The 22,891-nt window shown below is 40.8% G+C and overlaps 1 protein-coding gene across 2 annotated transcripts in view; it reads left to right on the top strand.

The window, feature by feature from the left end:
- Positions 1-15,658: 15,658 nt before the first annotated feature.
- Positions 15,659-22,891, top strand: part of LOC126298582 (E3 ubiquitin-protein ligase Rnf220-like) — a 622,331-nt gene continuing 615,098 nt past the window's right edge. For both annotated transcript variants that reach the window (XM_049989954.1, XM_049989953.1), the window contains exons 1-3: positions 15,659-15,782; positions 16,580-16,693; positions 17,320-17,791. In XM_049989954.1, coding sequence (XP_049845911.1) covers positions 16,580-16,693; positions 17,320-17,791 — 586 coding nt within the window. In that variant the 5' untranslated portion in view covers positions 15,659-15,782. The remainder of the gene's footprint in view (positions 15,783-16,579; positions 16,694-17,319; positions 17,792-22,891) is intronic.

The following is a 22,891-nucleotide window of genomic DNA, read 5'->3' as shown; positions in this document are numbered from 1 at the left end:
GAAATGTGGTGCTACAGAAGAATACTGAAGATAAGGTGGATAGATCACGTAACTAATGAGGAGGTATTGAATAGGATTGGGGAGAAGAGAAGTTTGTGGCACAACTTGACTAGAAGAAGGGATCGGTTGGTAGGACATGTTTTGAGGCATCAAGGGATCACAAATTTAGCATTGGAGGGCAGTGTGGAGGGTAAAAATCGTAGAGGGAGACCGAGAGATGAGTACACTAAGCAGATTCAGAAGGATGTAGGTTGCAGTAGGTACTGGGAGATGAAGAAGCTTGCACAGGATAGAGTAGCATGGAGAGCTGCATCAAACCAGTCTCAGGACTGAAGACCACAACAACAAACATCTAATCTTCAGCATTCTTCTGCAGCACCACATTTCAAAAGTTTCTATTCTCTTATTGTCCAAACTAGTTATCGTCCATGTTTCACTTCCATACATGGCTACGCTCCATACAAATCCTTTCAGAAACGACTTCCTGACACTTAAATCTATACTCGATGTTAACAAATTTCTCTTCTTCAGAAACGCTTTCCTTGGCATTCCCAGTCTACATTTTATATCCTCTCTACTTCGACCATCATCAGTTATTTCCCTCCGCAAATCGCAAAACTCCGTTACTACTTTAAGTGTCTCATTTCCTAATCTAATTCCCTCAGCATCACCCGACTTAATTCGACTACATTCCATTATCCTCGTTTTGCTTTTGTTGATGTTCATCTTATACCCTCCTTTCATGATACTGTCCATTCCGTTCAACTGCTCTTCCACTCTAAGTTATCACTCTCTTTACTTTAGTGAAGAGGTATTCAATGCTTCCGGCACTCTGTCGATTGCTGTACCTACTGGTTGCAAAGTACTGCCACTGTCCCTTTCCTTTTCCAAACAACTATCTAATCTGTATATAAATTTGCGTATTTGAGCTTTCAGCGTAACTTTCTTTTCCAAATCTCGTCTAGCCTGCGCTACAAGAATCCATTTTGAGGATAAACGTCAAGAAACTCGACTACCGATTCCGTCGGAAGTACAGTTCCGTTTTGGAACTACATGAATAGAAAACAACGTAAATTGGTTACAAATTACGCCGTGCACACACTATATTCAAAATGTAAATCTCACTATAGATATTCGACATGTTCGATATGCCTGCCATCATTGTCGATGATGTGGCGCTTACGAATAGCGAAATTCTGCATGATCCGCTGAAGTGCCGGAACATCAATGCTGTCAATGACCTTCTGAATGGCTGTTTTCAGCTCAGCAATCGTCTTGGGGTTGTTACTGTACACCTTGTCTTTAACATAGCCCCACAAAAAGGAGTCGCATGTGTTCAGATCCGGAGAATATGGTGGCCAATTGAGGCCCATGCCTCTGGCTTCTGGGTACCCGAGAGCCAGAATGCGGTCCCCAAAGTGCTACTCCAAAACATCAAACACTCTCCTGCTTCTATGGGCTCGACCTCCGTCTTGCATGAATCACATCTTGTCGAAATAAGGGTCACTATGGATAATGGGGATGAAACCATCTTCCAAAACCTTTATGTACCGTTCGGTAGCACCGTGCCATCGAGGAATATCGCACCAATTATTCCGTAACTGGACATTGCACGCCATACAGTCACCTGTTGATGGTAAAGAGACTTCTCGATCGCGAAATGCGGATTCTCAGTCCCTCAAATGCGCCTATTTTGCTTATTGAAGATCACATCCAAATGGTAATGGGATTCGTCGCCAAACTAAACTATTCAATACGTACTTATTCCCATCATGCCCCGCAGCCAACCGTGCAGTTTGAACGTCCTAACGCAACCACTTAAAAGTAATGACGGTTTTATTTCATATTGTTCAGTAATTGTCACCTTGTGTATTCACAAACCTTCCGAAAAGAACGCACCAAAGCACTGACTGTAAACTTAAGTCACCCAGGGGATGACACAGAAAAAAATGTGTTTCATGATTGGTTGAGATAAAAAAAAATGTATGTGCCGTATGGTGTTGTTTTCTGGGATAACAAACAGGGTGGGTACAACACTGGCACCTTTTCTTGAGGATGTGTGGTAGTTGAGTCATACGTTTATTTGTAGAGTATAGATGAGTGGAATGAATGTGTGCTTAGAATAGTGTTGTGTTTGTCTTATATGATGATGGGAGGAGGGAAATGGAGATATGACAATCATTTGTTTGTCTGTACATGTACAGTCGTGGACAAAACGAAGGAGACTCCTCCCCTTTTCGTTATGCCGATCCGCACAGCTTTAAAGTCTGCTACACAGCATAACAGACAAGGTGACGAAGTGCTACCAACATACTATGCACTGGCGTGAAATTGACAAACTATCCGAACTTTGTCAGACTATTTTCAATCATGTGTATGACTATATTAATGCTGATTAGTGTGTTAAATACAACAAGGAAATATACGATGTAAATGAAAGAAGAAACGCTAATTAGTATGAACTTTACTAATAAAAATGAATGTCAGCTTATCGAGATAACATAACTGTTATAGTAAGATAAAGTACCCCAGATCGTTTTGAATTAGCAAAATATTATGCGCATTCGGCTGCGAAACGGTCTGTGTCAATGTTCAGACCAGTCATACCGGATTACCGTTGCTGACCTACCATGAAAGTGTAGAATATAACAATGCCAGAAGATTCACAACGAAATTCAGTTAAAAATCATTCCGTGCCACACATAAGTCAAATCAGTTATTGACAGAAGCGGAAAAAGTAATCAGTAACAAGTATGAAATTCTACAAGATCTTCATATTTACATCCACATGGCGCCGGTACAGAATAAAGGTAGCAATGAAACGTATTGGGGGCGCGAGAATTTCTTAAAATTGCTTTACTGATAGTCTATCTGCCTCCATCGAGATTAGTACCGAAAACAAACCATACCTCCTTTGCAGTAGCAAACACCTTTCACTACGCTAGCAGACCACCCAAGCAAAGAGCCCTCTATTATTACCCAAGACTTGAATGAGCCGGCAATTTCGATACGAAAATGTCAAAATGATCTGCAGTTTCTGTTACATAGAGCTTTCTGGACTCAAAAACTTGAATTTTCTACGTTTCTGTCACCGCTTATGTGGCAAACAATCGGGATGTTTATCGAACTAACAAAATACTGTTATTAGCGAGTAAATTTAGTAGCAGAATTCTGCACCACCCCAGGAAATAAACTGCTAAAGAGCTGCCAAAAGTATTTTAAAATGTTTCGAATTCTCCATTAGGCTCGCCACAGGCAGAAAACGTTCATTAGCCAAAGTGTTTCTTAAGGTTGCTAGATATGGGAATGCTCGCACTTCTAAAATGCGGTGGCATCAATACTGGGATCTGAATTGTCACATGTATAGGCAAATGGATTTTATTTGCATTCCTGTAAACGTGATTTGTATCGAAAGAATATCTACGAGTAAAATGCTGATGTATTGACTGCAACTAGAACATTTCCAATAAAGAGTAGGGGGAATTATTTATGCGGCCCTCATCTTCAGTAACTGTCGTAGCTATTTTCGTTGTTAGGATTTCGTCACCTAAATCGGTAAACATGGAACCCTACTAGTCTCACTTTCTTCACCGTCTATCTGTTTACCCAGCCCTTAAAACCCGTTTTGCTAATTCGTAACGATCTGGGGTACTTTGTCTTAATGAAACACTTATGTTATCTCGAGAAGCTGAAACTCATTTTTATTAGTACAGTTCATACTAATTAACGTTTCTTCTTTCATTTATATCTTGTATTTACGTGTTGTGTTTAACACACTAATCAGCATTAATATAGTCACAAACATGACTGAAAACAGTCTGACAAAATTAGGATAGTTTGTCAATTTCACGCCTGTGCATATTATGTTGGTAGCACTTCGTCGCCTTGCCTGTTATGCTGTGTAGCAGACTTTACAGCTGTGCGGATCGGCATAACGAAAAGGCGAGGGGTCTCGCTCGTTTTGTCCACGACTGTACATCACTCTACCGATTTCGGCCCCATTCGGTAAATTTCTTCATGGTGTGTCTTTTTTCTATTTTTAGAGTTATCTAGTTAAGGCAGTCGCCATCTGGCGAGTACTCTTCAACACCATGGCGAGCACCTTGTGTCTTTAACGCAGTGTGTGGCTGTGTGCTTGCTTACTGCAGACTAACAACACTGTCATCAACGGTAAACACCGATCTCTTGTTTCTTCAGTATTTGATAGTAACACATTTTCAGAGAGAAATATTCGAGCACATAATTATCGTCTGAGTGAATAGTGTTACGAGAAAAGTAATATTCCGTATAAAAGGATTCTTGTCGTTCCGCTTAAAGTTTTGGAAGAGGGGACAACGAGGCTGTTATAGGAGGAGCGCAAACTCGGGTAGGGTAACGAAGTCGGCGATGTCCTTTGCAAAGAAACCAGCTATATATGCACCTCAAGCCATTTAAGAAAAACTTCGCAAAACCTAGATCCGGAAGAAGAGTAAATTTTGGTCGCATTTTTCGAGTTTGTGAAGCAAGGTGCAGCAGCAGCAGCGGTTTCGCTAATGGCATGATCCTCCCCTCGGTAGTCCTGATTTAGACTGGTTGGAAACGGTCCTCTACGTACACTGTAGGCGTTTCCTGTTCCCACTCAGCGTAAGGCGGGGAGAAACGATCCACCTGCCGCGACCTCGGTGTCGTGAGGGAGTAAACATCGAACGACCACTTCTCACGACGAGTTGATTACCACAAATACTGAAAAGTCCAGCTGTAGCACATCGCCATGTTTACCTTTGCATCCGGTAAAAGTAACTTGGATATTTCTTCGTTTTCTACTCACTTGAGGACACGGAATGACGATCGTATTTGTTGCTACTTTTTCCTCTCCGCCTGTGAGTAAAGAGAAGGTGGGTGATGAAAATCAAAATCTTTCTACAACTAATCGTGGATATCCGAAGAAACTGTCCCGAGAGAAGACAAGATTCTAAAATTATTATTTTCGATGCAGTCACACGGCGAATTTGAGAACTAAATTTGAAAGGAATTGCACAAAGTTTATTGTATGTCAAGCGACTGATATGTGTCCACTCAATGTTCTTAGATAGAGTAATCATTGGTACATGTTTCATTAGGACGTAAGTATATATGCTTACTTAATTATTAAGAATATAAATACCACCATTTTGATCCGACTATATGAAGTTACGATCTTCTCGTTGTTGTTGTGGTCTTCAGTCCTGAGACTGGTTTGATGCAGCTCTCCATGCTACGCTATCCTGTGCAAGCTTCTTCATCTCCCAGTACCTACTGCAACCTACATCCTTCTGAATCTGTTTAGTGTATTCATCTCCTGGTCTCCCTCTACGATTTTTACCCTCCACGCTGCCCTCCATTACTAAATTGGTGATCTCTTGAGTCCTCAGAACATGTCCTACCAACAGATCCCTTCTTCTAGTTAAGTTGTGCCACAAACTTCTCTTCTCCCCAGTCCTACTCAATACCTCCTCATTAGTTATATGATCTACCCACCTAATCTTCAGCATTCTTCTGTCGCACCACATTTCAAAAACTTCTATTCTCTTCTTGTCCAAACTAGTTATCGTCCATTTTTCACATCCATATGCGGCTACGCTCTATACAAATACTTTTAGAAACGACTTCCTGACACCTAATTCAATACTCGATGTAAACAAATTTCTCCTCTTCAGAAACGCTTTCATTGCCATTGTCAGTCTACATTTGGGCCGGCCGCGGTTGTCTCGCGGTCCTAGGCGCGCAGTCCGGAACCGTGCGACTGCTACGGTCGCAGGTTCGAATTCTACCTCGGGCATGGATGTGTGTGATGTCCTTAGGTTAGTTAGGTTTAAGTAGTTCTAAGTTCTAGGGGACTAATGACCACAGCAGTTGAGTCCCATAGTGCTCAGAGCCATTTGAACCATTTTGAAGTCTACATTTCATATCCTCTCTACTTCGACCATCATCAGTTATTTTGCTCCCCAAATAGCAAAACTCCTTTACTACTTTAAGTGTCTCATTTCCTAATCTAATCCCCTCAGCATCCCCCGACTTAATTCGACTACATTCCATTATCCTCGTTTTGCTTTTGTTGATGTTCATCTTATACCCTCCTTTCATGACACTGTTCATTCCGGTCAACTGCTCTTCCAAGTCCTTTGCTGTCTCTGACAGAATTACAATGTCATCGGCGAACCTCGAAGTTTTTATTTCTTCTCCATGGCTTTTAATACCTACTCCAAATTTTTCTTTTGTTTCCTTCACTGCTTGCTCAATATACTGATTGAATAACATCATGGATAGGCTACAACCCTGTCTCACTCCCTTTCCGACCACTGCTTCCCTTTCATGTCCCTCAACTCTTATAACTGCCATCTGGTTTCTGTACAAATTGTAAATAGCCTTTCGCTCCCTGTATTTTACCGCTGCCACCTTCAGAATTTGAAAGAGAGTATTCCAGTCAACATTGTCAAAAGCTTTCTCTAAGTCTACAAATGCTATAAACGTAGGTTTGCCTTTCCTTAATCTAGCCTCTAAGATACGTCTAGGGTCAGTATTCCCTCACGTGTTCCAACATTTCTTACGATCTTATTATTATTAGATTCGTGTTATTCAGTGAGTTTTGTATGAAAAATATTTTACTTTGTATATCAGTAACGACAAGTTTTCACTGAAAATTAAAGATATGAAAGAGAAATAAGAACGATAACGATTGTTAAAACCCCGTTGAATGGCAACAAAAACAATCAGGAATAAATTTCAAGTTAATGCTCCACAAAGTGGAGAACCACAGCGCTTCTTTCGGTGGTCGGCAATGCTAAACCTGCGATTTAGTTTAATCACAGAAAATCAGTACTAGAAGTGAGCGAATTTTTTTATATAAATATAAACTCTATACTGCTACTCCGCCCCCCAGTGGACGCCTATGCAACTAATGTTTGTACGACAGTCAACGGACATTTTTGAAATGCGTCTCTCATATAATACAATTATACAGGAACACATTGCTGATACGGAAAAAATGCAACACAAAGAAGAAATTATGATAAACACCAACAAAATGCCCAATACTTGCTTTAAATGTTGATGAACCTAAGATAACGCGCATGCATGCAAAAACACTGGCCGGCCGTGGTGGCCGAGCGGTTCTAGGCTCTTCAAGCGCACAACGGCTACGGTCGCAGGTTCGAAACCTGCCTCGGGCATGGATGTGTGTGATGTCCTTAGGTTAGTTAGGTTTAAGTATTTCTACGTTCTAGGAGACTGATGACCTCAGATGTTAAGTCCCATAGTGCTCAGAGCCATTTGAACCAAAAACAGTTCCGTTAGTGTACGAGTACAGCACTACTTGGACGCCGAAACTTTGATTAAATGTATATGTGTAATGTTGCGTAACGATAGGAAGTGGAACTGAGATGTACACCTACATCTGCATGTATACTCCCCTAGTGGCAAAGGATAACTCTCTTTTCTCCGTTTAAACTCAGTTGGAGCGAGGGCAACTGAATGTCTTATATTTATTGGGAGAATTTTGAATAAAGGGTAGTGCAGCAGAAAATACTTCATACAAGACGTCTATTCTTGATCCTTCTCGAATTTTGTGAGACGTCATCGGATGTCAGACCAGATTAAACATGAATACACAAGGAATTCATCGAACATGGTAATACTTTGATTAAGACACTGGACTTATAATCTGAAGGAACTGAGCCATCCCACCATCCTGACTAAATTTTGTGTGTTGTTAAACCAGCCTTTCTTTTCACGGCAAGACTGTAGAAAAATAATTGTACACTATTTATGTCTTCACACACACCTGATGCTGTGCAATAGTTTGGAATTCATTTACAACTTTTAATACAGAAAATACAACATTTTCAAACATGACAACATAAGCACTACTTTATGTACTAAAACTGAACAGCCGTTCAAAATATTACACTAACCGAATAACAATAACCACAATACAGAGTAGATAAAATAAACTGCCAAAACATCTTATGGTCAATGTGGCAGAAATTTAAAATTGTCATTTAATGAGTATGTTGCAGTCTCTCGCGTATAGTAGCCAAATAAATGGGCTGTAGCTGGCTACATACTTTAAACTATACATACTGCTGACGATATTTAAAAGAATTGTGGGTTCTACATGTGTAAAACTAGGTCCGCAAACTGAACATTGAAGAAAAAAACTGAGATATTTTAGAGGTAACATTTCACAGCCACGGAAGTGAAAAGTGAACGATAAACAGTCAGGCAAGAAGGGAAGAGAAACTTTTGAAATGTGGTGCTACAAAGTACGATGAAGATTCGAAGTCTAGATGGAGTAATTCATGAAGAATTACTGAATCGTATTGAGAAGAAAAGAGCTCTATGGCACAACATGACTAAACGACGGGATAGATTGAGTGGACGCATTCTGTGACATCAAGAAATGATTAATTTGGTAATGGAGCGAAGTGTGAGAGGTATAAGTTGTAGATACTGAATAAGGCTCGATTGCAATAGGCAGGTTTCAGTGAATTTAGGGTATAGTAGTAATGCAAGTATGAAAAGAATTGCATAAGACAGATGGAAAACAATGTTGAACCTGTGTTTAGACTGATGACTACAACAATAGGCTTAATCACTGCCACGTTTAGTGATGGTGGATAAAAATACCCAAAATACCATAAACTGGAACGATCACATAGATAATGTTGTGGGTAGAGCCAACCAAAGACTGTGATTCATTGGCAGAAGACTTTCAAGGTGCAACAAGTCTACTAAAGAGACAGCTTACACCACGCTTGTGCGCCCTATTCTGGAGCACTGCTGTGAGGTGTGGGATCCGCATCAGGTGGGACTGACGGATGACATCGAAAAAGTTCAAAGAAGGGCGGCTCGTTTCGTATTATCTCGAAGTAGGGGAGATAGAGCCACAGACGTGACACATGAACTGGAGTGGCAATCATTAAAACAAAGGCGTTTTTCGTTGCGACGGGATCTTTTCATGAAATTGCAATCATCAGTTTTCTCCTCCGATTGCGAAAAGATTCTGTTGGAACCCACCTACAAAGGGAGAAATAATCATCACGATAAAATAAGATATATCAGGGCTCGCACAGAAGAAATTAAGTGCTCGTTTTTCCGCGCGCCGTTCGAGTATCGAACGGTAGAGAGACAGCTTGAGGGTGGTTTATTGAACATTATGCGAGGCGCCTTATTGTGAATAGCATAGTAATCACGTAGAAGTAGATGTAGATACAATTGGTCAGAAAAGCTTCCACGCGTGCCTTATCACCATGTGATTTTACAACTTGTAAATACATCCGAAACTGTCTTCTAAAGACCAGGACTTCCAATGTGTGCCTGCCTCCCTCAGGTGACGACAGAAACCTATTGACAGCCTCCCTCTCCTCACCTTTCTTTTATCTCTACTGCATGTTAGTGATGCGTGGATTTAATGCGAAAGCGAGTGGCAAGTTTTTTTTACGCCAATAAAATGCATATGTACAGAAGATCTAATCAAATTTGCGACTGAATTGAAAACTTTGTGACAGACTGGGTGCTAACCGCGATCGTGGGTTGAGAGTCACCCGCAGACAAGAATTTTCATGTTATACATAAATGATTTGCCGGAAAATATCAGTTCTGATCTCAGATTTTTCATCGATAATGCATTTATCTACAAGAAATTATCATCCGATAAAATTGTAGTGATACGTAGTTACATCCTGACAAATATCAGCTTGTCAACTAGCGCTTCCTGTGGGAAAAAGAAAAGTTATGTACTCTGCGAAAAGCAAAATGTGTTAGCCTTAGTTAACTCAATTAATGACTCACAACTGGAGGCAGTATTGTCATACACTTCTGGTAACTACAGTTTGTTTACAAAGGAAACTGATTAACAAAGTCTTGCGTGGCTTGCACTAGAATATGCCTAAGTGTTTGGGAACCATTAAATACTGGAGTAACAGCGGATACAGAATATGTACAAGAAAGGTTGGCACCAATGCTCGCAGTATTGTTTGAGTAGTGCAACAGAAATTCTGAAAAACAAACTTAGCTATCAAACGCTTCAAAAAAAAGACGTCGTATATTACACTAAAAGCTAATTCAAAAATTACTAGAACAGTCTTTAAGAGCGGAAACTATGATTACTCGTCATCCTCCATGGTAATGGTGCCATTACATCAGCGAACATTAATTTTTTTTTTAGAAATTTAGGCTACTTAACAGTTCGCTCTTAGGTGTAAAAGCAGTCATGCTTGCCATGCTCCGGCAGTGAATGTAGCGTGAAGAAATCTCTGTTGAGTAGAGGATGGATGGAAGGAAAGTTATCAAGTTTAGCGTCCGGTCGTCGCAGCAGCTCGGGGTTAAGTAGGAAATCGATCGCAGCCATTTTAGAGGCTCCATCACGACATTCGCTTGAAGTGAGTTAGGAAAACCGATGGCAACCTAAATCTGGATTGTCAGGAGGGAATCTGAAACCCGCTCCTTCCGATTTCAAGTCCAGACGCCAACATCCACGCGTGCCGTATCGCCGTTCTATTTTCCGGATGTGATATGAATGCATACTTAACTGTCACTTGAGGACTAGGACGTCCATGGTCCTCCCGTCTCTCATATGCAAAGGAACAAAAACCAGCTGATTTCCTTTCTCCACACTACGTATAATTTGTTTCAAGTTAGCAGTCCTTGGTCGGTGATTCTAGTGAATGATTGCAGAATCAATTTAGTATTCTAAACGATTACGAATCGCCACGTATTATATATATTCAGAACGTCCCATGTGGCTAAGTTGACGTATGTGCCAGTTTACTTAAAGCCATAGTTATTGTTAAGTGATCATGTTATTGTCCGTTATTTTGATTTCAAAACTATCCACTGCTGCTGAAAATGGTTCAAATGGCTTAGAGCACTATGGGACTTAACATCTGAGGTCATCAGTCCCCTAGAATTTAGAACTACTTAAACCTAACTAACCTAAGGACATCACACACATCCATACCCGATGCAGGAAACGAACCTGCGACCGTAGCAGCAGCGCGGTTTCGGCCTGAGGGGCCGAGAACTGCTCGGCCACAACGGCCGGCTCTGCTACTGAAAGTCATCTGAGCAGAACTTAAAAAGTCGTTCATTTTCGTCGCCCTAACAGTCACTATCATGTTAAATATTAATAATTTGTTCTTTACAGGGATCTGTGTGGGTGAAATAATACAGTGCATAGCACGTTGAAATTGGTCGTTTCGACTTTCTGGATAATGTGACTCTGGGGCAAGTGAGTGGCAAACCACAAAACCGAAAGTTCACGATTTGACCCTCAGTGGGTCCTAGGATTTTTTCTGTTTCTTGACGCTTCTGGCTATCATCTCTACATGTGAAAAAGGCCAAGTTGCATCTTGGTATAGAATCAACCTTCAACTGTAAGGCCCCGTATAGTTAGCTGCGTAAGTCAGTTTGACGTTCGGAGGAAAGTAAGGGCAAGTTAATTCTTACAAGAACACTGCGAGGTACAGACCAATCTTCGACGTTAAGGTTCAAATGGCTCTGAGCACTATGGGACTTAACATCTGTGGTCATCAGTCCCCTAGAATTTAGAACTACTTAAACCTAACTAACCTAAGGACATCACACGCATCCATGCCCGAGTCGACGTTAAGATAAACGAGTATAATGAAACTCAAACTCTCACATCAGTGGTCTCTGTTTCTAGCGAATTCTAAATGTTGCGTTTTCCGGGTTATTAACTGAGAAAATGTATATTGTAGGAAGATTGCTAACGTATTAGTAGTAATACTGTTTTCTATCACGGCAGCATCACAATATGGACTAGAAATACACAAGTAGGAACATCTTATCTGGTCCCCCGCCATGATATTCGTCCGTTTCTGACCTTTTGAGTAGATACTGAATCGTGCATTGTGGAAGTAGCTTTTATTATCGTTTTTAGTTTTGTGGCCATCGAGAGATAAGGCTGGCCCCATACAGTCGCAAAAGTGTTTTCTTTCTATTAATTCGTTTTCATGTGAGATGAAGAGGTGCTGTCCAGTATTTTGTCAGCCAAGTTAACAAGTCCAGAGTGAAAATAGATCTTTTCTAAGCTCCATGCTTTGATTCATACTCTACGGTTAATTCTTTTCCGATAATAACCATTTCACCTAAATATTGTCTTGTTCTTGATATATTAGTGAAATTTTCATTTTCAGAGACATTGTGGCATTTATTTTGTGATATTACTCATAGAAAGTTGTATTCTGAAATCACGTTTTAATACCACGCCGAATAATCCGGCGGTCATCGTATTTGGCTACCAATAAACTTTCATACCTAAAGCTAATTGAATGAAAAAGTATTCATACACTTACAGCTGTATTTAGTTGCAGAGTCGATGGACGTTTCATATGTAAGAAAGTATTTTCGATAACAAGTAAAGAGTGGAAATGAAAATGTCGTAAGTGATTTTTTTTACAAAACGTGTTTCCAGTGCTGTTGTATTCTCTGTAGCCTGTTGCATGTCCCTAGACTCGTTCCAAGTGACAAATCATTGTGAAAATGTTGAAAATATTCATTGCTAGAGGACACATAGTTTTCTTGCAAGGCACAGCTTCCCTCTGGAGTTCCAAGTGCCATACGTCAAGGTTTCCTTTATTTAGCCTGTGTTGGTTTGAAGAGATAACACACAGGTTTTTGGTGACTGGGCACAGCTTTCTGAGCTGAGCAGAGATTTTGAAATTACGGAGGAAAGTAGAAAGGTAAGAAGGGTATCTTTCGGCAAGATTCACACAAGGTCTTTGAGTTAACTAAAGCCATGAGCCAATTTCATGCAACTGCAATGCATACAACTGAATTCTCTGATTTGAAGGATACTACTGAAAAATTGTTGTCAATACAGGAGTATAAGATTTCCAAAGACAATATGACCAAAGGACGTCATAGTTAACCATATGAAATAGCTATTGAATGTTCTTACTCTTAAACAGAAGAATGGGAAAATGTCAGTGTATTCAAAAGAGGAAAGGCCACGGCAATTTTATGCCCCGCCGTACTTCATTTGTTATTAGCTGTTTATTAGCTGCAAAACAGCGAGACCTGTTCACGAAGGCCATCCGTGGTGACCGAGGGGTTCTAGGCGCTTCAGTCGGGAACCGCGCGACTGTTACGGTCGCAGGTTCGAATCGTGCCTCGGGCGTGGATGTGTGTGATGTCCTTAGGTTAGTTAGGTTTAAGTAGTTCTAAGTTCTAGGGTACTGATGACCGCAGATGTTAAGTCCCATAGTGCTCAGAGCCATTTTTGTTGTTGTTGACGACGATGTTACCATTTTTTCTCAGCAGAACAGGGAGCTTTACAGTAAACTTTGCAACATCTGACCCCAGAAATGGATCTGTGTAAGAAGTATAAGTCAGTACTGAAAGATATTTTCCTAGGATTTAATTTTGTTATTCTCTTGTAAAAAATGTGAAAGAAATGAGACTGACTTTTGTTGACTACAGTTTTACTAGTTAAAATCTTATTGCTGTATTTTATACTTTTATTATCACGAATAACACGTACTGTCTCTATATTAATGCCACTTGAAACAAAGAGTTTCTTACTGACACTTAGGACCAATCAGTTTCCTAGTATGGCAGTTAGGACGTTCTTAATTGTTTTAATTTTCTAATTTGTCTCACTATTTTTTGCAGTGATGTGACGCGAAGCATTCTTCTGTGGTATCAGAAGGTTCAGCATTATGAATACAAATAAGTGCTGTACATAAAGAGATACGTTGTTTTTTTTTTCTTCTGACAAATGTAAGCTTTCACACTTAGCAAGTTTTTCATTTTCATTCTTCAACTGTTACAATATCCAGTTATATGTATGCAGTACACCAGCGTGGTGTACAGACTGACAAGTACCTTATGATATACATACAAATTAGCTACTGCACTTCACGAAACATGAAATAGAGCGCTCTTTGTTCGGTTTATGAATCACGATTAGAGTCAAGTCAAATAGAATTGAGAATAGAAACATGTTGAAAGATGAATTGGAACAATCATACAGCCTCATTTACACTTAGAAAACCCACAGACGAATTTTCAGCTCCACAATAACACTGTTCTATAGAGGATGTAGATAATATCAGAATAATAATAGCTCGCACTGATGTTACGGAGTGTTATTTCCCCCTTGCGAATGCATGGATGGAACGGGAAGAAACTGTAATACATGCTACAACAAAAAGTACCCTCTGTCAAGCACCTCTTTCAGACTTTCACGGTATTAATGCAGATGTTGAGGAAATCTTTCTTTCTTGTCGAGACCAAAGTTCGTTTTTTGCAAGTAATGCGGAAAGTCTGCTACTAGAGGAATGAAGCGTAAACAGTACGAATTTTGCTGTTTGTGGCCCTTGAATTCATCGTTGCCTGTTATTGGCCGTCTCACCAAATGCATTTCGACACCAAGCATAGTTTAGGACATTTACGTTTACCCAGGACATATCGCATTATCTGTCGTAAATAAATAACCTCACAGACCTCCATCACTCATAACTTAAGATTAATATTGTAGCTATGGAACCTCATTTGCAGCTGAAGATAGGCCAAAAAGTTAATTGACCGTTGTTGAGAATCAGTTTTTCACTATCGATACATAGGTAGACCCACCAGTCTTACAAGTTAGTTCGCGGCAAGCTCAATTTGCCACGATGTAATTGGCTGCTGACAACTCGCAACGTGACGGGAAGACCGCTAAATCACCTCATATGATTGTTGCTTCGTCAACGCCAAAGCCGATATCCTTCCTCATTCTTGTCCAGTTGAAAAAGTGGCCACTTCTTAATTACAGAACTGTCGATAGAATAATGAACGCTAACTTTTCTTCCAAATCCTGAGAAGCCCGTTGAGTCCACAGTTTAATTCCGAACTAGAGGCTGAATTCTTAAACACACTTTATCCACTCGCGATGTTTATTTGTCAGTTAAATTCACGAAAAATGCCGTTGTGCAACGTGAATTTTACGTAAGGCTGTTTGTTCCATCTCCTTCACCGTGGCTGACAAGGTGCTAGAAACGTTCAATACCTATCACAAACCTATCATATTGAAAGGTGGACAAATAAGAGGAACTGTACTACATGCAGACGTAAAAGAAACAATTATTTCTCATTACCTCTTGAGCATTAGTAGAGAGCTTTAAGAGACTTAAATTGAGCTATTTTTGAGTATTATGTGACAGACGGCTCGTTGTTTTCTACACACCACCGCTCGTAAGTACTGCACAGATAAAAAAAATCAAACATCAGGAGGATGTATTCAGATGTTGATTAACAGCAACTTTCATTAGCGACATGTTCGAAGAAGTTACGTATTTCGACGTGAAGACCACATTTGTATATCATTTACGTGTTTGGAAAGAAATCGCCTGAAAATTAACGTATGTTAAATGACGAGTGACATGAAAATAAATATGAATGTATTCCCGTATAGCACTAACTGGTAGTATCCTTAAAAACTGTGTGCGTTCTCAACTATAAAGCAGACGTGAAGCATACTGATACGAATTTCCCGCCAGCAGTCGTTTACAAGCGCTAGCCGCCATCTTTGTTTCCTCCCGCCAACCGACGGCGATCGTATTTTGTCACCTACCCGGCATGCACCGCGGGACAACATGAGCGAGTAGGTACGTGTTTATGGAGCTCAGTCGGGGTTTGGTGGATACAGGGAAACGATACGGCGTACAGTACGCTGATCGAGTTATCCAATAGATGTGGAGTTGTTGTTATTGCTGTGTTTATTTTCGTTGTCTTATGCTTTAGTCCATATAAAGCTCTGTAAGGTAAACGATCTGCCGTTCTGCACTTGTAATTTTTTTCATTTTTGAGTGTTCCAGTTTTTGAAACAAAATGTATTGTTTCGAGACGTATTTACGTTGCGTCTTTGTGCAGTGACAATACTCTGCTTGAATGCAGAGGTAGATTTGGGATACTAGTATATATTAATGAAAGCGTTATGTGTGTGTTTTTAAATGTCGTATCAGCGTCGTCCTTTGTTTACATTTGTCTGAGTGTAGTTTTATAGTAGCATGCGTATGATAATGTGCTGTTTTGTTGAATTTGGTTTTGACAAAAATAATTCAGTGTTACATGCTGATTCGTGATGAGATGTGAGAAGTTAAATGAAAGATTTTCTGTTATATCAAATGCCAAAGCAAGGTAAACTATGAGGAGCCGGCAGTGTTCCATGTAAACTACAGTGAACTGTTCATCTTGTTTTAAGCTCTTTCGTAATTACTTGAATTGCACAGCTTTTAAACAAATCATGATTCGAACCTGTGATCAGTTTTTGCTAATTGAGAGGTACATTTATAACTGACAACTGAGTATTTATTGTACAGAGTGATACAAAGGGCACACTGTTTTGATAGAGTTTTCGGTGAATTTTTGTTTATTTTTTGGTTTATTTTTTTTAAATTGTATCTATAAGACACGGACCTGATCTGCGTTTCATAACATCTATTGTGGTTCAGTACCGATAGTGAAATGCACATTTTAAGGGAAATATTATATACAGTTTACATAATGCTGTATGAAATTCCAACGTAAATTTCTAATAATACTTCTTGCCTGTTCACAGATGGAAAATTCTGCATATGTACCAAATCACCTTCCACCACCTGCTCTTGTCGTCTTCTCTCAGGCTGGAGGGCTTCCAGAGGCTCTGAGAATGCAGAGGCCCTTTAATCCCCAGGTCTGTATATTTTGAATAGTTTGTGTTTTGTGATGATTTAAATTTGTATCATATCTTAATACTTAAAGTGTAAAATGTTTCTTCTCTTATATAGTGTGTGTTGCTGTTTTTTTTTTTTTAATTTAGACATTGCTGAGTAAATGGTGTGTGTGTGTGTGTGTGTGTGTGTGTGTGTGTGTGTGTGTGTGTGTGTGTGTGTGTGTGCGTGTGTGTAATTATTTTTGACTTTGACTCTGCAGCCCTCATTAATGGTTTTGGAAAAAAAATTACAGTTACTTTCTTTTGTGTTTTGACACTGTGCAGTTCAGACTTTTCAATTGTGTGTCTAGTGGATTCATTTAATATTTTTAAGAATACATGTAAACTGGGACTGTGCATTAGAAAACTCTGTTTGGAACTTCTGACATGATTTTTTGTTTTTATGATTTTGTTTTCAGTGTAAACAGTGCATTGCTTGCAATGACTTATATGTTTGAAGTGTTTACTTTGTGTGTGGGGGGGGGGGGGGAGAATGAGCGTACACATGCATAAAGATTAGTCTTGTGTGCTACATAATATTTATGTAAATTATCAGTGTGCGTCTACCTAGGACCTCTGTTTAACAAAACTGACATCCCATTGTGCAGGTCCCAGAAGCAAAAGACCTGCACGTCCCTTTTGGCAGTGCTACTGTTGCCGGTTTTGGCCTGCGGCACGTTGATAGCTACCCAGGGCTGCCAGCTCACTTGCTTCATCACCTGCAACCACAGTTTGTGCACCCAGCCCTGGATCCCAGGCTTCCATTTGGCTCTGCAGGAGCTGGTGCCTTCCGTCCTCTGGGGCGAGGGCACCCAGGTGCTGGTGATATGGAGACTGGGGGGCTGTCTGCTTTTGCACCTCCAGCTCCTACACTGTCTAGTTCTGGTAACCGAAGTGAGGGCCTGGCGGGCTCTGTCTCACCCAACAGTACACCGCCTCTGCAGCCCCGTGTAAAGGAGGAGGGTTCGGACACACCACTGTCAGAAGACAGAGACCGTGATGGCACACTCACTCCTGGATCCTTATCGGAAGGCAATGTTGCAGACCGGCTTACACCAGAGGAGGGACGTGGCTATAGACGTAAGTGCCTTTATTAGTGTCTGTTATTTTAGATCTATCCACTGGAGGTCTTTGCAGTGCAAAGCATCTTTTTTGGTGTGTGTGCAAGTTGGTTTAGTGCTCCTTTTTAAAAAGTAGTATGAGCTTTGATGGGCAGTTCTGATAATATTTCTTTGCAGTGAGCTGCTATGTAGTTTTGACATTTAAGAGTCCAATATGTGAAGTGTGTAATCTGGGTCTCACTTTTATACTGTTTTTGGTTTGCTCTTTCCTTTTAGCTCCTCTTTTATTTAGCATTCTTTTGGGAAGAAAATTGTCTGCATGCTCTTAGCACTGGCTGTGTAAATTATACTTATAGCTAGATGTAGCAGGTAAACTGGTCCAGTTTCTTTCCTGTAAGAATTAGGTGGTGCTGGATTGTCTCTATTCTCAATTTTGTGTCTTTTTATATTTAGGTTTGAATTCTAACTGATATTTTCTCATCAATAATATGTGAAAAAATGTCTCGATAGACTTTTCAAATGGTGCAGATCTGCAGAAACTTCAGTGTGGAAGAATTGATGAACACATACAGTTAGCAGATAATTGGAGTTTCTAAATTTGTTCACTGTGCTATTGCAGTTACTGGCTGAATCCTCATTGTTGTTAACAGAGGGTATTTTTTCAGCCTCCTATTTCCAAGATTACAGTGATAAAAATAACTTTTATGTATTGTGATTTTGCTAGAGCTTAATAATTCCTCATGCTTGCCATCTATCAAGTTTACCAAATCAAATATAGAAATAAAATAACTGTTTTAATGAAAGCATTTGAGATGTATTGGAGGATTGTACACTTTAACATTTTGACAGCCTACTAAAATTTGAAATGTGTTTTCTCAGATCTTCTCCTCTGTACTGGGAGAGACCTCTAGTGGATGCTTTGTGTATTTATGTTTGCGTGTGTCATTACGTGTGTGTGTGTGTGTGTGTGTGTGTGTGTGTGTGTGTGCAGATAAAATTTGTTATGTTAATGATGAATTTCCCTAGATATGCAGTTTGCATCCAAAGTAATTTTGGCGCTAGGTGCTGAAAATAATCGATTCAGTTGCAGTAGTGGTACAAGTATGACTCACCGCCTACATCGTTCGCGGAGTTAAAAAGTTTGAGCCAGTTCACATTGGGGCAGATTGATAAATTTACTGCCCGGATGGAGTGCCTGAGTTTGTGTGGTACGTCTCACAGAGCACCTACTCTTTCTGTGAACAGCAGGGCAAATCTATCGCCTGCGTGGTGTGACTTGAAGCCATCCTGTGCAACGGCGTCGCTTTTTAACAATGTTCGTATGGAATTGCTGTTAGTTTTAAGTTAACCCTCGGAAGCTTACTGGTTTGAGGTTACGCGTCAGTTTTCAGTGTACCGAAATTTTAAAGATTGCGAGAGCAACTAAAGAGTAGCACGAGAGATGCCGAGGCTAGAGAAGGATTTTGACAAGTAACTTTCTTACTTTTCATATATTAAAATTAAAGTAAAAATTTAGCGTGTTTGAAAGAGAGGCGAAGACTTTGGGCAGACAGATGTTTGGCTGTATTATGTGTTTGACGGTTTACGGGAGTGTGATTTCGCGCGGCTAGAGCCGGAGCCGCGGTTTGTTTGTAGAGCCCGGCTGCGCGGCGTCACGCACTCCCCTCGCGGCGGCAGTTAAACGCTTCCAGAATAGCGCCCGCCCGCCAGATGGCACGTTTTGGCCGCCACTTTGGAGCTGACATTTGGGGTATTTTTAGGCAGTGCATGTGATGCCTTGTGTATTTGAATTTGATGCGCACCTATTGGAAACACACGGTGGCGTACGAGGCGCCAGAACAAACTTTTGCCTTTCTGAAGGCGAGTCTCGCTGGCTCTGCGTTCTCTTTCCGGTATGTTACTGGTGCTTCGTCAAAGCCTTTGATGAGGCTCCACTGAAAGAGAACTACTGTGGCTGCAGTTTTCGGCCTTTCTTTCGGTGTCGCGTTGCTCGTAATTTCGGCTGTATTTGATGGGCATGCCAGTGAATGTAGCGCACGGGCAGTTGCGGGCCACGGACCCAGCATTCCGAAGGCGGGTAGTGGTCACTGGCGCTTGATGTTAATTGGTACCCATTACGAAGATATCACAACCCCAACGTGTAAAATTCGTTTGTCGAAACAAGCTCAGGATTGGTAGTCTATCAATAAAGAAACATCCAGCAGCGCCTTTAGGTTTTTATTTTGTTTCTTGCTTACGAGGCAGGTGCCATAATCCAATTTCGCAGAAGCTTCGCTCAGTGAAAGAGGAGTCAGAACAAGAGAACACTTGTGTCGGCCTACCTTTAGATACTCGACCGTTTCTGAGTAAACGATGGTCCAAGTTTTCGAGGTACTTTGTGCCTTTTAGCAGTGGCAAGCGTCGCGTTATTACACGTTCGCGCTCCGTGTTCGAAACTCGATTATTACTTTTATTTTTGTTTTTCATACATCTACCCGTGCCCGTAGAAGATCACTACACGAATATTTTCCAGGCTATACTGAAGCATGGCCGTGCGGTTCTAGGCGCTACAGTCTGCAACCGAGCGACCGCTACGGTCGCAGGTTCGAATCCTACTTCGGGCATGGATGTGTGTGATGTCCTTAGTTTAGTTAGGTTTAATTAGTTCTAAGTTCTAGGCGACTGATGACCTTAGGTGCTCAGAGCCATTTGAACTATTTTATGTTGAAGCAACGTTGTCGTTATTCGTGTACTAATCGTATGTCTGATGTATCAATTTTATAAAGAAAAGAAGCAATAAATGAATGAGAATTTTTTGAAATTTTTCCGTGAAATTCCTGTGGTGTATCTTGATGCTAGTGCCAGTTTTCTGTGAATTGATCCGTTATGTATGAATTGCCACATAATTATTGCCAACGCGTGAAATCTTCAACGACGTTAATGACATTTCTTTCCCAAGTGAGGTTCGTGCGAAGAAATGTCACAGTAGCAAATCTGCCTCCGTGCGATGTGTTCAAAATTTCTATGTTTATACGCTCGGTATCGTTGAAGGGAATGCACCAAATCTTTCTAAAGAATAAGCATTATAAGAAAATATAAGAATTAATATGCGGATTGATTCAAGAATGACATAAGAATATGAGAATTACTGTGATACCCAATCGTAATTTCACAGTTAATATAACGCCACTGTATGCATTAACATTACAGGAAACATTCTTGCAGTAACCTTCTACGGACATGGGTAGATAAATGAAATACGAAAGTAAAAGTAGTAATCCAGATTCGAACACGGGGTACAAAACTGAGCAGCCGCGACTCTAGGCACTGTGCCACCATTTCGGATACGATTGGTCCATGCGCCCTAAAACGCATCTAAATTACATTGAAAACTTTGACCGTCGATTTCTCGGAAATGGTCGGGTATCTACGGATGAGCCGAGACACCTGTCCGCTTATTTTGACTCCCCTTTCACCGACGAAGTTTATGGGGAATCGGGTTACGGCGCTTCCCGTGTTTTCCTCGTAAGATAGCCATTTTTCAAAATGGCCCGTTTGCCGATATGTCATACTCCAGAACTTTGGTATTTGCGATCTTGTGTTAAAGTCGCTCGGCCCAAGTGATGGGTAAAAGCTAGTATTCCAACTTCTCGATACAGTTCTACAGTAGCCCCCATGAGGGGGCTTACCGTATATGCTTGTAAAGTGTTAATGGCACATAAACGTATACTTAAGTTCTGACCGATGAGCTAGTGTAACACACCTTTCGCATATTATTGCACATTTCACGGATTGGGCAGTTTATTTTTGTGTTCTAGCGTCCTGTTGTCTCGCTCTTGAAATTATAAAAACGCTCTTAGTTGCTATATCGAGATATTGGCGGAAAATTGTTTGTGTAACCACTGTGTTAGCATAAATGAATCTGCCTAGTCTGTATCATGGTTTTATTAGTTCGATATTTCGATGGTCACATCACGATTTTATTAGTGACAACGTTATGAGAGATGGGATCCCTAAGTGCCCGTCGGAAAAACGACAAATAATGTGCTTCGTTTTCTCTTAGCCTCCTTCATCGTTCCTTGTAGGAGTCGTGATCCGCAGACTTTAGTTGTTTCGCGGCCCCCGTTCTTAGGGCGAGTGGTCGCAGGTATTACGGCTGTGAGGTTGTATCTACAGGTTTCGTTTATAACGCTGCAGCGGGGTTTGCACATTTAACGTAAAGGCAATCAGATGATAAAACGGACAGTTAGGTTAATGAAACGTCATGAAAGACTGATGTTGTACAGGGAAAAGGGCTCGAATTCGAATTTCTGCCCTTCACGAGCGAGGCCAATGACTCACTCATCAAGTCCAGCAGCTCCCTCTTTTTCCAGACTCACGCCTAGTGCCACCATTCCCAATGAGAAAGTGCGTGGTAACAATATTAGTCTTCCCACTTTGAATATTTTCCCACGATAATTATGCTTCGTTCCTTTCGGAGACTATTTGACTGCCACGCGTTTTTATAACGTCGTGTCCTTCTGTGCCCGCCTTGCTGTGTTCCGGAAACAGTTATCTCCATCTCTCACTCGAGGACAGTATTTGTTTTTGCCGCTTAATTGTAACGAGTTGAGCCCGGAAGTATCGACTGTTAAAGCGCTCGCAGTATTAAATCAGCGACGGTATTATTAACATTTGATTACGCTGCGCACGGAACATACAGATAGCAATTTTTCTCTCGCTCAGTATGCGACATGAATATGACAGAAAATTGCCAGTACTTGTATGAAGTAGCATCCGCCATGAACTGCAGTGTTTCGCGGAGCACATGTCCGTAGATGCACGATAACCTATGCGCCGAATGAAACAGAAGTAGCAGGAATCGACGTTTTAACACGCCGGCACCTTTCTTTTTTTATCATAACGAAGATAGTTTTTTATAACAACGCGTATAAGCTTTGGTAGAGTTGTGTGCCGTCATCAGAATGGCCAGCGTGTCGTTAGCCGCTACGAGATAGCCGATGACTTACGGCGGGCAATTTGTGTGCTAGCTGTCATATCGAAAAGTGGAAGAATATTCAACAATTCTGTGTGCATTACTCTTCTCCCCAACGTGAGTAGGGGTTCTAACAAGCTACAGCTGCCTTTTCTTAATACGTCG

Source organism: Schistocerca gregaria, chromosome X, assembly GCF_023897955.1.
Source record: "Schistocerca gregaria isolate iqSchGreg1 chromosome X, iqSchGreg1.2, whole genome shotgun sequence".
Lineage (NCBI taxonomy): Eukaryota > Metazoa > Arthropoda > Insecta > Orthoptera > Acrididae > Schistocerca > Schistocerca gregaria.
Note: the sequence above shows the minus strand (reverse complement) of the source record. Positions and strands in the feature narration are given on the sequence as shown.